This window comes from Schistocerca americana, chromosome 5 (genome assembly GCF_021461395.2).
Source record: "Schistocerca americana isolate TAMUIC-IGC-003095 chromosome 5, iqSchAmer2.1, whole genome shotgun sequence".
NCBI lineage: Eukaryota > Metazoa > Arthropoda > Insecta > Orthoptera > Acrididae > Schistocerca > Schistocerca americana.
The window spans coordinates 50,390,404-50,405,925 of record NC_060123.1 but is presented as its reverse complement, the minus strand read 5'-3'; the positions used below and the strand labels follow the sequence as shown (position 1 = coordinate 50,405,925).

Sequence of the window (15,522 nt, the reverse complement as noted above, 5' to 3'; positions counted from 1 at the left end):
ATTAACAAAACTAGAAAGGACACGAAAATGAAATTTTATAAACTGGTGGCAGCACCTGGGCTGTAGGATGGTTGCGAGGGCTGTGCTGTGAACAGAAGGCATACGAGAGTTACTGAAACTGCGGAGTCTAATTTCCTAAGCAGAACAGTTGGATACTTACTACAAGAGAAAATTAGAAAAGAAAACACCTGAACGGAATTATGAGGAAACAGAAGAATAAATAACAAGCTATACGTATAGCTTTTGCAAATAGAAGACAAAAGGCCTGTGTACAAAACCGACTGGTGGGAGAGATGTTGGACGCCTGAGGAAGAAATGGGAAGTTTGATCATGAGATTCCTGTTTCATAAGAATGTCTGCAAGCCCCATCGTGGAGATAGTGTGATAACGGTGAGTTTAAGCCTGGGCGAATGTTTGTTTGACATTAAAGAAATAAATAATGTCGTAAATATTTACTACCATATGAAATACTCTGTTGTGGTCGAATTATTATCACTAAGTGAGGTGTTGATAATAACCTTACGTCCGTTTCAAAATTTATCAGATACTTTCTAAAAACGAAACAAGCTTGAGTTTAAATTAATTATTACGTAGAAATGTTAATTCTTAAGTACTAATTTTGATGATAACTCATCTCGTTATATGGTAAAATATAATCGTATCCCATTTAATGAACATGGATGATTAAAAATGTTAGTAGATTTTGGGCGAACCCGGTGAGACTATGTAAATGTGAACAGTGTTAATTAATCGAAAGGAATAATATATAGTGACTTCACCTTACCTTTCATGAAAATAGGCAGCTGGGTGAGAAGCGTGTAGAACCCCCAGTTCTCTGTGAAGTTGGCAACGATGATGGCCCAGACAGGCATGGAAGTCAGGAAGCGACCCCAAGGATATGGCCCAACCTGGGGAGAAACTTTGCATCTCACGCATCGATTTATAGCAAGTATTAAGATAGATTATATGCCTACACTTCTATGTAGAATACCAGTTGACAATAAACTCTTTGCAATTAGTCCAGGACTGACAAGGACAAGATTCACTCCGTGCAATGAAAGAATGACGGACAGAACTTGAATTTATTGTCTCGTCTTCAGATTTTCTCATAGGCAGTGACCATTATTTGTTTCATAATTAAATCAAAGAAAAATTGCATATAAAGAAAGAACTTTATTGCTGTTCTGTGAATTCAAAGAGAAATATGTATCAGCTTATGTAAGCTGTATCTTTGATGCAAATAGGCAAGTATTGCAGGTGTTTTCAAAACTCCTTTGTTCAGCGTGGCAGTAATACGATTGCCTTGGCGTTCTTATTCTGAAAAAATTGTAATTTCACTTGACGGTTTTCGGTTTTCGTTGGTTGCTTTCTTAGAATATTTGTAAAGGCCTAATTGTATGACATTGCCTCTATCACTTGGCCCAAATTTTACTAATCAGTAATAATCAGTAAATACAACTGGTTTTCAGAATATCGACGTGGTCGTGCTTCTGCCAACAATGAATTTCGTAGAGGTCGCCTCGACCAAAATCAGTTCTTTCCAAAAATTATCTATTCTGTGAGCAACATGACTGGTGAAGACCAGCATGTGACGTACTGCGAGGCAGAGTCACTCCTGGTAACTCTGGAGACCAAAGCACACTGCCTCACGAAAAGGGGAACCACCCACATGCAGAGGAGAAAACAAAATAAAACTTCACTGTTTGAGAGAGTGTGTGATGTTATTTCAGTGATTATACACTGAAATACTCTCTTTCACATTCTAAACGTGGCAGGGGTAAAATACAGGGAGCGAAAGGCTATTTACAATTTGTACAGAAACCAGATGGCAGTTATAAGAGTCGAGGGACATGAAAGGGAAGCAGTGGTTGGGAAGGGAGTAAGACAGGGTTGTAGCCTCTCCCCGATGTTGTTCAATCTGTATACTGAGCAAGCAGTAAAGGAAACAAAAGAAAAGTTCGGAGTAGGTATTAAAATCCATGGAGAAGAAATAAAAACTTTGAGGTTCGCCGATGACATTGTAATTCTGTCAGAGACAGCAAAGGACTTGCAAGAGCAGTTGAATGGAATGGACAGTGTCTTGAAAGAAGGATATAAGATGAACATCAACAAAAGCAAAACAAGGATAATGGAATGTAGTCTAATTAAGTCGGGTGATGCTGAGGGAATTAGATTAGGAAATGAGGCACTTAAAGTAGTAAAGGAGTTTTGCTATTTGGGGAGCAAAATAACTGATGATGGTCGAAGTAGAGAGGATATAAAATGTAGGCTGGCAATGGCAAGGAAAGCGTTTCTGAAGAAGAGAAATTTGTTAACATCCAGTATTGATTTAAGTGTCAGGAAGTCATTTCTGAAAGTATTCGTATGGAGTGTAGCCATGTATGGAAGTGAAACATGGACGATAAATAGTTTGGGCAAGAAGAGAATAGAAGCTTTCGAAATGTGGTGCTACAGAAGAATGCTGAGGATTAGATGGGTAGATCACATAACTAATGAGGAAGTATTGAATAGGACTGGGGAGAAGAGAAGTTTGTGGCACAACTTGACCAGAAGAAGGGATCGGTTGGTAGGACATGTTCTGAGGCATCAATGGATTACCAATTTAGTATTGGAGGGCAGCGTGGAGGGTAAAAATCGTAGAGGGAGACCAAGAGATGAATACACTAAGCAGATTCAGAAGGATGTAGGTTGCAGTAGGTACTGGGAGATGAAAAAGCTTGCACAGGATAGAGTAGCATGGAGAGCTGCATCAAACCAGTCTCAGGACTGAAGACCACAACAACAACAACACTGAAGAGCGATAGAAACTGGTACACCCGCCTAATATCGTGTAAAGCACCCGCGAGCACGCAGATGTGCGGCAATACGACATGGCATGGACTCGACTAATGTCTGAAGTAGTGCTGGAGGGAACTGACACCATAAACCCTGCAGAGCTGTCCATAAATCCGTAAGAGTACGAGGGGGTGGAGACCTCTTCTGAACAGGACGTTGCAAGGCATCCCAAATATGCTCAATAATGTTCATGTCTGGCGAGTTCGGTGGCCAGTGGAAGTGTTTAAACTCAGAAGAGTGTTCCTCGAGCCACTCTGTATCAATTCTGGACCTATGAGGTGTTGCATTGGTCCTGCTGGAATTGCCCAAGTCCGTCAGAGTGCACAATGGACATGAATGGATGCAGGTGATCAGACAGGATGGTTACGTATGTGTCACCTCCCAGAGTCGTATCTAGACGCATCAGGGCTCCCATATCACTCCAACTGCACACGTCCTACATCAATACAGAGCCTTCACCAGTTTGAACAGTTCCCTGCTTACATGCAGGGCCCATGGATTCATGAAGTTGTCTCCATACCTGTGCACGTCCATTCTCTCCCAATTTGAAACGAGACTCTTCCGACCAGGCAACATGTTTACAGTTATCAACAGTCCAATGTCTGTGTTGACGGGTCCAGGCGAGGCGTAAAGCTTTGTGTCATGCGGTCATCAGGGGTACACGAGTAGGCCTCTGGCTCCGAAAGCCCATATCGACGATATTTCGTTGAATGGTTTGCACGCTGACACTTATCGATGGCCTAGCATTGAAATCTGCAGCAATTTGCGGAAGGGTTGCAGTTCCGTCACGTTGAACGATTCTCTTCAGTCGTCTTTGTTCTGTTCTTGCAGGATCTTTTTCCGGCCGCAGCGATGTCGGATACTTGATATTTTTCCGGATATCTGATATTCACGGTACACTCATGAAATGGTCGTACTGGAAAATCCCCACTTCATCGCTACCTTGGAGAAGCTGTGTTCCATTGCCCGTGCGCCGACTAGAACACCACGGTCAAACTCACTCAAATCTTGATAATCTGCCACTGTAGCAGCAGTAACGATCTAACAACTGCGCCAGACACGTGTTGTCTTTTATAGGCGTTGCCGACCGCAGCGGCACTCGCTCTTTACGTATCTCTGTGTTTGAAATCGCACGACTGTACCAGTTTCTTTCAGTGTGAAATTATTCAGTTGGGAAGAGCGTCATTAATCTGTTGTGTGTTCTCCTGTGCAAGCTGGTCCGCAAATCTTGTAACTATCCTTGATATCCCGTATACTGGCCATAAGACGGAGTTGACGTTGAAGCTGCCCCACATACGTTCTGTCGGCGACTGATCTGGAGATGTTGCTGGCCACGGTAGTTCCTCAAGATAGAGCAGAGATGTGCCATGTATGGACCAGCCTTGTTCTATTGAAAGTGTTCGCGTGAGAGGTAACACTGGAGGATGCATGCTATCCATGACGTACAATCATGCCGTCAGAGTTCCATGAATCAGTACCAGCCCTGATCTTAAGTCACACAGACGATTACCGACCCCAAGACGCCAGGAGTATCCGTGCTGAAACATCCCCTTAGAAAAATTAATGAATTACTGTGTTCATAAACCTCTTACGTTATTTGATTTTCAGATAGCTGAGCAGAACTGAACGTACTCAGCCACTTCTCTCTTTACTTATTCAACATTAAACTGACACACAATATTTCTAGCGCATTGCAATCTGACTTTCAATAATCCCTACAAAAGAATGGCCCTGACTAACAATAAAGTATACCTTTCATGAATCACTTACTTCACAAAAATCTTCGTTGCTCGAACTACTGCAATACAGCGAGCGCCAATACTGACAGCTGAATAAAATATTCTAACTACTGAAGGCACTAACTACTGATAGGCATAGTTAGCAAATGAAAGATTTTGATAGAGAACAAACAATGTATTTACCTTAATAATGTTCAAAAGTCATCGTATATATATATATATCAGTTGATGATTGCCAGTATTACAAATTTACTCTTTCTGACGGACACACGGCCAGATCGTCCGCTCTCAAAATTCTGCCATCTCTCTCCCCACATCCACCACTGCTGGCGGCTCACCTCCAACTGCGCAACGCTCCGCGCTGTTCACATCCAACTGCCCAACACTACACAAGCGAATATTCCAACAATGAGTCGAACCAGCCACAGACTCCACACAACACAGTCAGTGATTTTCATACAGAGCGCTACGTGGCTTTACCAACATTAAAACCTAAACAGCCTACTTACAGTGTCTCTCCAAATCACTGAAAGAAAAACTTCTCCCCTGGTCGCTGTCATATCATCCGGGATAGTGCAAAACCGCGATTCATCGCTGAACACAATGCGACGCCATTCATCAGCAGTCCTTGATTCCCATTCGTGGAATCACTCGAAATGCAGCTGTTTATACTGTGAAGTATACTACAGCCTATGCGTTGGACCGTAATTCCCTAGTCCGACTGATGTTAGTCTCCGCCAAACTGTATGGGATGATACAGAATATTGCAGGGAGCTATTACTTGTTCTCGGAAATCATCCGCAGATGTCAAGATGTTATGAAGTGTTTGATGGACAATACGGTGGTCCTTGCTTGTGGCGGTCAGACGTTGATGACGAGTATGCCCTACGACACATACGAGTAGATCAAGACGGCCTGTGCGCTGCCTGCGAACAGCAAGACGGGTGTACCAAGAGCAGTCACAACAACAGCGAATAACTTCTTCGATTGGATTGGATTGGATTGTTTGGGGGAAGAGAGCAAACAGCGAGGTCATCGGTCTCATCGGATTAGGGAAGGATGGGGAAGGAAGTCGGCCGTGCCCTTTCAAAGGAACCATCCCGGCATTTGCTTGGAGCGATTTAGAGAAATCACGGAAAACCTAAATCAGGATGGCCGGACGCGGGATTGAACTGTCGTCCTCCCGAATGTGAGTCCAGTGTGCGAATAACTAGTGTTGTGTAACACTGTGCTGAGCCTGGTAACACGTTAGTGTCGCACAATGTGAGTGTTTAGTATGTTTTTATGTTTTTAATGTTATTTATGTGATGCACAATTCAAATTAGTGTTGGTACCAGACAAAATACTTTACAGATGTTGTGTGACCGCATATGAGGGATATTATCCGATGGGACTAAAGTGCAAGTTTTTTTTTTATTTACGAAGGAATAGCAATTCTTAGAAAGATCGGAACAAGTTATCTCCAGGAAAACAACAAAGATAAGTCTTTAACTTCCTTTTTGTTTCTACTGTGGTAGGAAGTTAATAATGTGAAACCTAATCTTAAATTTAGACATAACTTGACACTTAATGTGTCACTGTTTTGCCGCTACTGTATTATTATTACTTTCATTAATCTTTGTTAAATTTTTTAGATTACAGCTGAAGACCTAGCGCGCATTGTGCCCACTGATCTAGATATACTCTATGTAAGGATTTAATCCCTGCGGGTTCCCAATTTTGCTTTTCTTCGAATGTTTGAGTATGTTGTCAGTGAAGTCAGAGATGTTACAAGACATTAAACGCCAATTACTTGTTGAGTCATGCGTGGAACAATTGCCTGCGAAATTTTGCTTAAGACTTGTTATTATTTCCTGTTCAGTTTTAGTTGTTTACTTCCTTTGAAAGTGAAGCCTGATACGACGTGCTCCACGTAACGTGTTTAGAGAGATGGTTCTGTTGTTGATTTAGAGCAGTATGTATCTGGGGATTATTACTATGTCAACCGAGTTGCTCGTAGAAATTTAACAAAGTGCTGTGTTTAGCAGATGTTGGATTAGTGTTTCAACAAAAGGAAAGTCTCTCCAATCTCAGTGGAAAGGATGGCAGGAAGAACAGAGTTGGGTTGTTTGGGGGAAGAGACCAGACAGCGAGCTCATCGGTCTCATCGGATTAGGGAAGGATGGGGGAGGAAGTCGGCCGTGCCCTTTCAAAGGAACTATCCAAGCACTTGCCTGGAGCGATTTAGGGAAATCACGGAAAACCTAAATCAGGATGGCCAGACGCGGGATTGAACCGTCGTCCTCCCGAATGCGAGTCCAGTGAGGAAGAACAGAGATTTTCGTCTTGTCATCAAGTGATTAGAGAATGGTCTCTATTTTGACGTTTTATTATTTGTTCATTACAGAATAATAACGCTGCTTTTTCAATAATGTTACTTAGGGAAGAACAAGTAGCCTAATATAAATGGCTGGACAACCGAGGACGTTAAGGTAGTTCAGCTAATAGTTCATTAAGATAACCGGAAATACTCAGAATTTACTAATATGAAACTTTCTAAATAAACTATTTTCGACTAGTTCCTCTCTAACAAAGCCATTTTTCTCCTTACAAGTTCTGGGTTTTCAGGACCAAAAAAGGTAATTTATTACATTAGTGTATGAAATAATTGATGTGAGAATTTGTGTTGTTATTGATTATGTCTCTAGAAATATAATATTTGACCAGAAAAAAAGCTTTTCTAGAAGTACCTATCAGTAGGAACTGTTCTTGGGTGGAAAAGACTCTTTGTAAGTGGGCTACTCAGCGCACAGGCCTTCTTAATCCAGGTACCCTCACGTACCCATACAGTCGACATCGCCCATGCATGTCACATCCGAATTGTCCATAGATCTTATGCTAAACAATTTGACCAGCCGGCTAAATAGAGACTCGTAATGAGGTTCCTTTCGAACTCTGTCAGGTGCTGATAACGACGTCTCACACGAGTACACGTCATTTCCGGGTCCTTCAGACTGATCACTAAATACCTGACGCTGTACGCGCCCCTTATATACTCTACCAAGCGGGGTAACAATACTAAACATGAACAACACTAATGCACTGTGCTGACTGTTCTACCTGTCACAAAGTATTGCTGCTCTAATCATTTACATTCCCTGCCTATGATGCGTATGTGTACGAATTCACAATGAAATCCGAATAATTCGTCTGGGTGCTTCACTTTTTTTTAAGGTAGTGTACATTCGATTTCGGTGAATATTTAATTGCAAAGTAGATCTGTGTCCGATGGGTCCACATAATTCGATGGAAGCTCAAAAACACACTATTTTTGCTTGTAAGAAAATTCGCAATAAATTCAACATAGAAATTGCAACCGAGTGTGGTTCATTGATTAGCACACTGGACTCGCATTCCAGGGGACGACGGTTCAAACTCCCGTCCCGCTATCCTGATTTGGATTTTCCCTAATTTCCCTAAGTCACTTCAGGCAAGTTCCGGGATGGTTCCTCTGAAACGGTACGGCTGACTTCCTTCCCCGTCCATCCCTAATACGATGGGGTCGATGACCTCGTCGTTTGGTACCCTTCCCCAAATCAACCAACCAACCAACCAGAAACTGCAGCATTGGTGTACAGCATCAGAACACGAGACGTAACTTGGATATATTCTTACCTATCAGAAAACAGGCAGCAGTTAAACTATTTTAGTGTTTCAAGGTGAACTGAAACCAACAAAACTGGTTCGTCCAGGAAGCGCTTGAAAGAATGCCTCGCTTGTTTCATTGATTTTACTGGACATGTCGCGATCACTGCCTTAGACGATTAAACAATAGTTAATGCAGATACGTATACAATCAGTTTGAAAGTTGGATGTTGAAACACGTATGTAACGCAGCAGCGATGGCGAGGCATTGTAGCATCTGTGACCAGAGAGTATGCGCTTGACCGCGCGAGTGTTGCGAGCGGTTCTCAGTCAGTAGTAGTCTTTGCGAGTTAGTTGTCGCTATGCAGAGTAGCAGTCAGTCAGTCGTTGCGAGTCTGTAGCTCTGTCTAGTTGAGAGCAGTACTCAGTCTGTAGTCGTCATGCAGAGCGGTCGGTCAGTAGTAGCAGCCCAGTGCGGTTGTGTGATGTAGGCGGTCGGCAACAATGGTCAAGATGAGGAATAAGGTATACTGTTAATTAATATAATCATTAGATAATGAAAAATTTTATTTATTGTAATTATTCTCCAACAAGTCTCCCAATAATAATTTTTTATTTCAAAAGCATTTTCTCAAAAGTTTAATTTTTTTTGAACTAAAGATCTCGTTGCACTTCCCATTTCATTCCACTTCTTTTTGAAGAAAAATTTCACTAGAATTACAAAAAAAAGGAGAATATTATTATTTGCAATGTAGTTCCTCCAAGTGGTGCGCAACAACAAGAGCAGATATGTGACATCCATTTATTCTGAGGTAAGACTTTAATTCTGATTGTTTTTACACAGGGCCAAAAACCGATATTTCGGTTTAATTGAATTTTCTTGTCACTGAATGGACTTTAATTTTTTGAAGGATTTATAATTGAGTCAGATTGCGAATTTCACATTTGTTGCTATTGTCAGTACATTTGATTGTAGGTAGGTTACGCATAGAGCCATGTCCATCAGCATTTCTAATTAGTATCGTTATTTTCTTTTTTAATTTTTGTGGGGAGGTTACACTTGGCTCCCATTTCTATTAAGTATTGCTATATTTTCATAAAAAAAAAATTGCGGTGGGGAGGTTACACTTGGCGACACCCAGTCCAGGATCGTATTTCGTTGAGAGTCTTTTGAGCGACAGTCAGATATCTGCTCTTATGTGCTTAGATAATTAGGATTTGGCGCAACGCTTTTAATAATATTGTGACTTTCTTTCTACAGGTCAACGGCAATTTGCTGCTTTGTTGTATTTGTGTGTTGCTTTTGCATTGTGCTTATTTGCTTTGTGAAAAATTTTGACTATTGTAAAAATGCCGCGAAAGACTGTGAATAGTGTATCGCGAAGTATTGTGAATGAAATTACCGACTTAAACAACGTGACCGATAGTAATTGTGATACGCAACGTAATGATGACAATCCTGCGTTCACTAACAATCAGTGCATTCCAACCACTAATGATGACTTTCACCTTAATGATGAACAAACGAACTCAATTGTCTCGTCTGTTAACTTGACGACAATTGATGACGCAGAATGCTCTATGGTAATGAGCGCTGTAGAGCTTAACACACCCGATTTGGAAAATTCAAGTAATGTACAGTCAAATCTGTCTAATGAAAATGAACAGATCACACAAAGTAGGACAGATGTATTTAATTCCGAAACAATGACTGATAGTATACATTTGACTGACAAACCTTTTTGTAAATTTCAGAATGACCAAATGGTTACAGAAAGTGAAACAATTCCAGATCCACTATTGAACAGTACAGATAATAGAAATGGTAATTTTGGCTCGGATCCAATTATGGCAATACTGATACAACTTAGGGAAGATAATAAACAACAGAGTGAAAATTTCAAACAACTTAGGGAAGATAACAGACAGCTTAGTGAACAAATTAGAGACGTTGCCGCGCAGTGCCATGACACTAAGGAACAATTGCGCGTGGAAATTGAGGCTTGTTCTCAAAAAAATAGCGAAGAAATTAAGTCTGTTGCGCAAGAATTAAGAGAAATGCAAACAGCCGCAACAGAAACACTCAGAGACGAAATTAGCGGAGTCGCTAAACAATGCTCTGAAAAAGCTGCACAATTACGGGACGAGTTTAAAGCAATGACGGTAGAACTTTCGCGCACTATGGACGCAAAGATAGACGCGAAATTCGAACAGCAGAACACTCAGATTAACGAGCGCTTTAGTCAGCACATACAGAACAGTGATACGCGTTTCCGCAGATTTATTCAAGATCAAAACAAAGTAAAACGACAAGTCATGGAAACAATCACTGCACAGAGACAAGAGGACAAACGTAAAATATTCGCGAAAGCGACGACGTATGTAGACAATAATATTACTACAGTGTCCGACAAAATTAATACCATAGAACAATTGAACGCGGAATTACGGGATGAAATTTCTGATCTTAAAGCAAAAACGGATACACACACAGTAAATATTCAAACAGTGACAGATAGATTCGAACAACTAGATCTAACACAGGATTGCGATGTCATCAAAGCTGATGTTAAAAAACTGAGCGAAACTACGCGCAAGTTGCAAAAACAGATTAATGCGTCTGATTCTAAAACCGATGATCAGGTTAAAATACTGACTGAAAAATGTGATGAATTGGCCAGTCGTATTGATGTTATCGAAAATACTAATGACAATAAATCAGACGATACTGCACCGGTTTCATTTATCCAAACGCCTGAATTTCAAAATTTACAGCAGACTATTAATGAGATCGATTCATCTAACAACACGTTACGTAGGAAATTATCAAATTTACAACAAGAAGTAACAGAAATGAAAAACACTTCTGTTAATAATACACAACAGACGCCACTTTATGAACATGTGTCAGACTCACGCAGCGCGTATAATTTGGGTAATCTGCAGAGAGTACGGGACTTAGATTCCGAACAACCACAGTTCAATAGATACTCTTACGATCCTGAACCTGTTCCATCATGCAGAGATGATAACTTCGACTACAAACATTTTCTGTCAGTGAGAAAGTTTAAGGTTTTCAAAAACGATAGAACGCAGATTCACCCACTGGATTGGATTCAACAGTTTAGTTTTGCTCTTCCACCGACTTGGCCTGTAACACATAAACTTGAATTTATTTGCAGTTTTTTGGAAGGCGAACCGGCAACTCGTATGAGACCGATCGCGAGACAGTGTTACTCGGTAGAGGAATTTCAGAATGCTTTTCTGTCAGCGTACTGGTCGAAGACGACACAGCGCGGAATTAAAGACCAACTAATTAGTTTGCCAAACTATGAAAACTCAAATTTTCCCAGTGTAACGCAATTTTTTGAGCATATGGTACAACAAAACCAGTACCTAAGTGAACCGTACAGTGAATCCGCACTTATACAACTATGCATCTCTAAATTACCACGGTCATTACGAGTGTCACTTCTAACGGGCCAGCAAAAAGAAAACATTTCAGCATTCAGAGATCTTTTACAGCTCTTGGAAGTACAGCAATCCGATTATTCTTTTGTAAACAAAAACTTTTCGAGTAACAACCAAGGTCAACAACAGTACTGCAATTATGATCAGGGACGTAATTCCAATCGGAAAGATAACAGACGTTTTAGGAACGACAACTACCAAAACTTTAATAACAGGCAAAATTCTAATTATCAATACCGTCAAAATTTTCAGCAACAGGAACAACACTTTAGTAACAATAGAGGTGTTTCACAACAACAACATCAAAACCAGCCGGTTAACATACCTAACCAACAATGGAATACACAAGGTCAACCAGGCTTTAATGTTTCGCCGCGTGGACTTATAGCCCCTGGTCCAACAAATAGTAACGTACGTCAGCAAGGAAACAACTACGTACAAAGAAGACAGTATTTCAATTCCTATCGTAATGCACCGTATAGGAATGACTATTACGACAGACGTAAAAATAATGAGGACAATTTTCAGCGAACATCTAACAACAGTCGGTCATACCAACAGCAAAATCATACGCAAGAACATATTCTCATGAATGAACCCGACAGTAGGTACCATCCAGAGCGTAACACGCCTGGAAGAAGTAATAGGACAGTTCAAATAGTCGAAATGCCACAGAATCCTCCTAATAATAATAACACGTCAGATAGAATCTGACTAAATACTGCACAGGACGCATCTTCTAATAACACAAGCACTACCTTTGACACGCAAAATGTTGTTCACGAAAATGTAATTACTTTTGACGACATCAGAGACACTCTTTTACAGGAAAGACCAGTTATTCAGAAAACCATTTCACATCCTGTTATCGAAATTAAAATTGGTTCATCGAAATTTTCAGCAGTAATTGATTCCGGATCACCAATATCAGTAATAAATGAGGAGACTTTTAATGAGTGCAACAAAGAGAATACTTATCCGACGTTACCTTTAGGCAAAACAAAAGTGAAAGGAGCAGTACCGAGTAAAGGAGTAGACGTTAAACTACAGACGCATTTATCATTTTGTATTGGAGGTCATACTTTCCACTCTAATTTTTGGATTGTTCCTTTATTGACAACAGACATAATTTTAGGCACGAATTTTCTGGTACAACACGACGCAGTTATCGACTTTCAGAATTCTTATTTAATGTTAAAGGATGAAAATGTACAACTTGCTTTAGAATTTCAGCACTCTTTATCTACGGAAGAACAAACAATTAACCGCACAGAGGTCATTTCCGCAACACGTAACATAGACTGTAATCCCACATTGTTCACGGATACGTACGTACACAACTATAATACTCCAGACGAAGCTGACTACGACGTTATGCAGTTAATTTCTGATAAGGTTAAAGAGAGCAGTGCAACTACAGACGACGAACGAACGCAATTACACAAAATTCTTTTACGGCAAGCTCCAGTTTTTGACAACATTCCTGGTACTATGTCCGGCTTTATGTATGAATTTCAAGTCAAACCGCACGACACATTTAAAGCAAAGCATTATCCCATTCCATATATTCACAGCGAACAAGTTAAAAAAGAATTGCAGGATATGCTTGATCAAGGAATTATTGAACCAGCAGTTAGTCCGTACATAAACCCGCTACATATTGTTAAGAAAAAAGATGGCTCACTTCGCCTTGTACTTGATTCACGTCACATTAATGACATTATTATTAATGAAACAGATCGACCACAGACATTAGAGGAACTTTTACAGAAATTTCACGGTACAGCTATTTATTCCACATTAGATTTGAAATCGGGATTTTGGCAAATTCAACTTCATCCGAATTGTAGAAAATATACAGCTTTTCTCTGTTTCGGCGACTGTTATCAATTTTGCAAATTACCGTTCGGCTTAACTATTTCTTCTGCAGCTTTTATTCGCGGTTTGAACACAATACTTCCGACAGAACTTAAAGACAGAATTACGACGTATGTAGACGATATTCTTATCGCAGAAGCTAACTGGTCTGAACACAATATGATTCTTGAACAACTGTTACAAACTTTTCATGCACAAGGACTCACAGTTAACCTCAGTAAATCGCACTTTGGCAAAACTTCTATAAAATTTCTTGGACACGTAATTTCAGCAGAAGGCATTGCACCTGATCCGGAAAAACTTCAAGCTCTACGTGACATTACTGTTCCTACGACGAAGAAGCAATTACGCAGTTTTTTGGGCTTAATTAACTTTTTTCGTAAATTTATTCATCACTCTGCTTTAGACACACCCAGATTATGTCAATTAACAGGTAAAAACAGTATTTGGTCTTGGGATAAGCAAGCACACTCTGAATTCATGAACCTGAAACATGCTCTGTTGAATGCTCCACTTTTATCGCACCCAGATCTCACCAGAAATTTTTCCATTGCCACTGACAGCTCTAACACCGCTTTAGGTGTACATATTTTTCAGGAAATTGAAGAAGATGGTTCTACAGTAATTAAAAACATCGCATTTGCAAGCCGCATTCTGTCACCTACTGAACGAAATTACTCCGTTACAGAACTTGAAACATTATGTGTTGTATGGGCTTTTATGAGATTTAGGCACTTTCTTTATGGCAGACATACCACAGTTTACACAGATCACAGAGCGATACAATTTTTACTTTCAGCCAAATTTACTCACGATAGATTAAGTAGATGGAAACTGCATTTACAGGAATTTAATTTTACAATAGTTCACATTCCCGGCACGCAAAATGTTATAGCAGACGCACTATCGCGTTCTCTCGGCAACAATCAGCAAGACGTAGCAACCAACTTCTGCAAAACAAATTTCAGTGTCATGTACATTCAGCAGGTTGCATTTGAAAATTTTATTTCATCGTCATTACAGGACATAGCACAAGAACAAAATAAGGACAATGTGTGGAAAGAAATTAAACACCTTTGGCAAGATAGGAAAAATGTTACGATTAGGAACCACTACACTGTACGCAATGATATTCTGTTTCGCCGCTCTCATCCTGACAGCAACATTTGGTTATTATGCATTCCTGACGAACTGGTTAACAAACTAATTTGGTACACTCATTTAAGTTACGCACATTACGGAGCACGAAAATGTTTTCTTATACTGAGACAGAACTGTTATTTTACCAACATGGAAAAACGTATACGACGAGTTTTAGCGTCTTGTAAAATTTGCCAGAAAGCTAAATCAGACACCACTTCACATATTCCTCCTTTATATCCCATTATACCTGTGAAATTAAGACACATTGCCGCAGTAGATACTTTTGGTCCGATTCCGAGAACTAACAGAGGTTTTTGCTACATTTTTGTCGCTGTTGAGCTCACTTCAAAATTTGTTACTTTCACTCCGTTACGCAAAGCTACTGCTAAAACTGTTTCGAAAGCATTTGTAAAACATTTTCTATTTCATGTAGGGCATGTAATGAAAGTAATTTCTGATAATGGATCTCAATTTCGTAGTAGTGTATGGACACGCATGTTACGAGCTAGAAACATTTCTCCGATCTATATATCCAAGTACCACGCTTCTTCGAACCCTTGTGAAAGATTAATGAAGGAAATTGGTAAGCTGTGCAGAATATACTGCCACAAAAGACATATTGATTGGGATACACACATACTCTCATTCCAAGATGTAATTAATTCCATTCCAAATGAATCCACTATGCTATCTCCGACTGTTATACTAAAAAACGTTGAACCACCGAACAAAATTAAAGAATTAATAGAATTCCCCAAAAATCGTCGCTTACGACACCACGAAATAATTGACATTGCGCTGAACAACATCAAACGTGCCGCAGGGCGCCGGA

The 15,522-nt window shown here is 40.1% G+C and overlaps 1 protein-coding gene across 4 annotated transcripts in view; it reads right to left on the bottom strand.

Moving 5' to 3' along the window:
• LOC124615611 (vesicular glutamate transporter 1-like) overlaps positions 1 to 15,522 on the bottom strand; it is a 141,371-nt gene that overhangs the window by 37,724 nt on the left and 88,125 nt on the right. For all 4 annotated transcript variants that reach the window (XM_047143609.1, XM_047143607.1, XM_047143608.1 and 1 more), the window contains exon 7: positions 785 to 908. In XM_047143609.1, the coding sequence (XP_046999565.1) occupies positions 785 to 908 (124 nt within the window). The remainder of the gene's footprint in view (positions 1 to 784; positions 909 to 15,522) is intronic.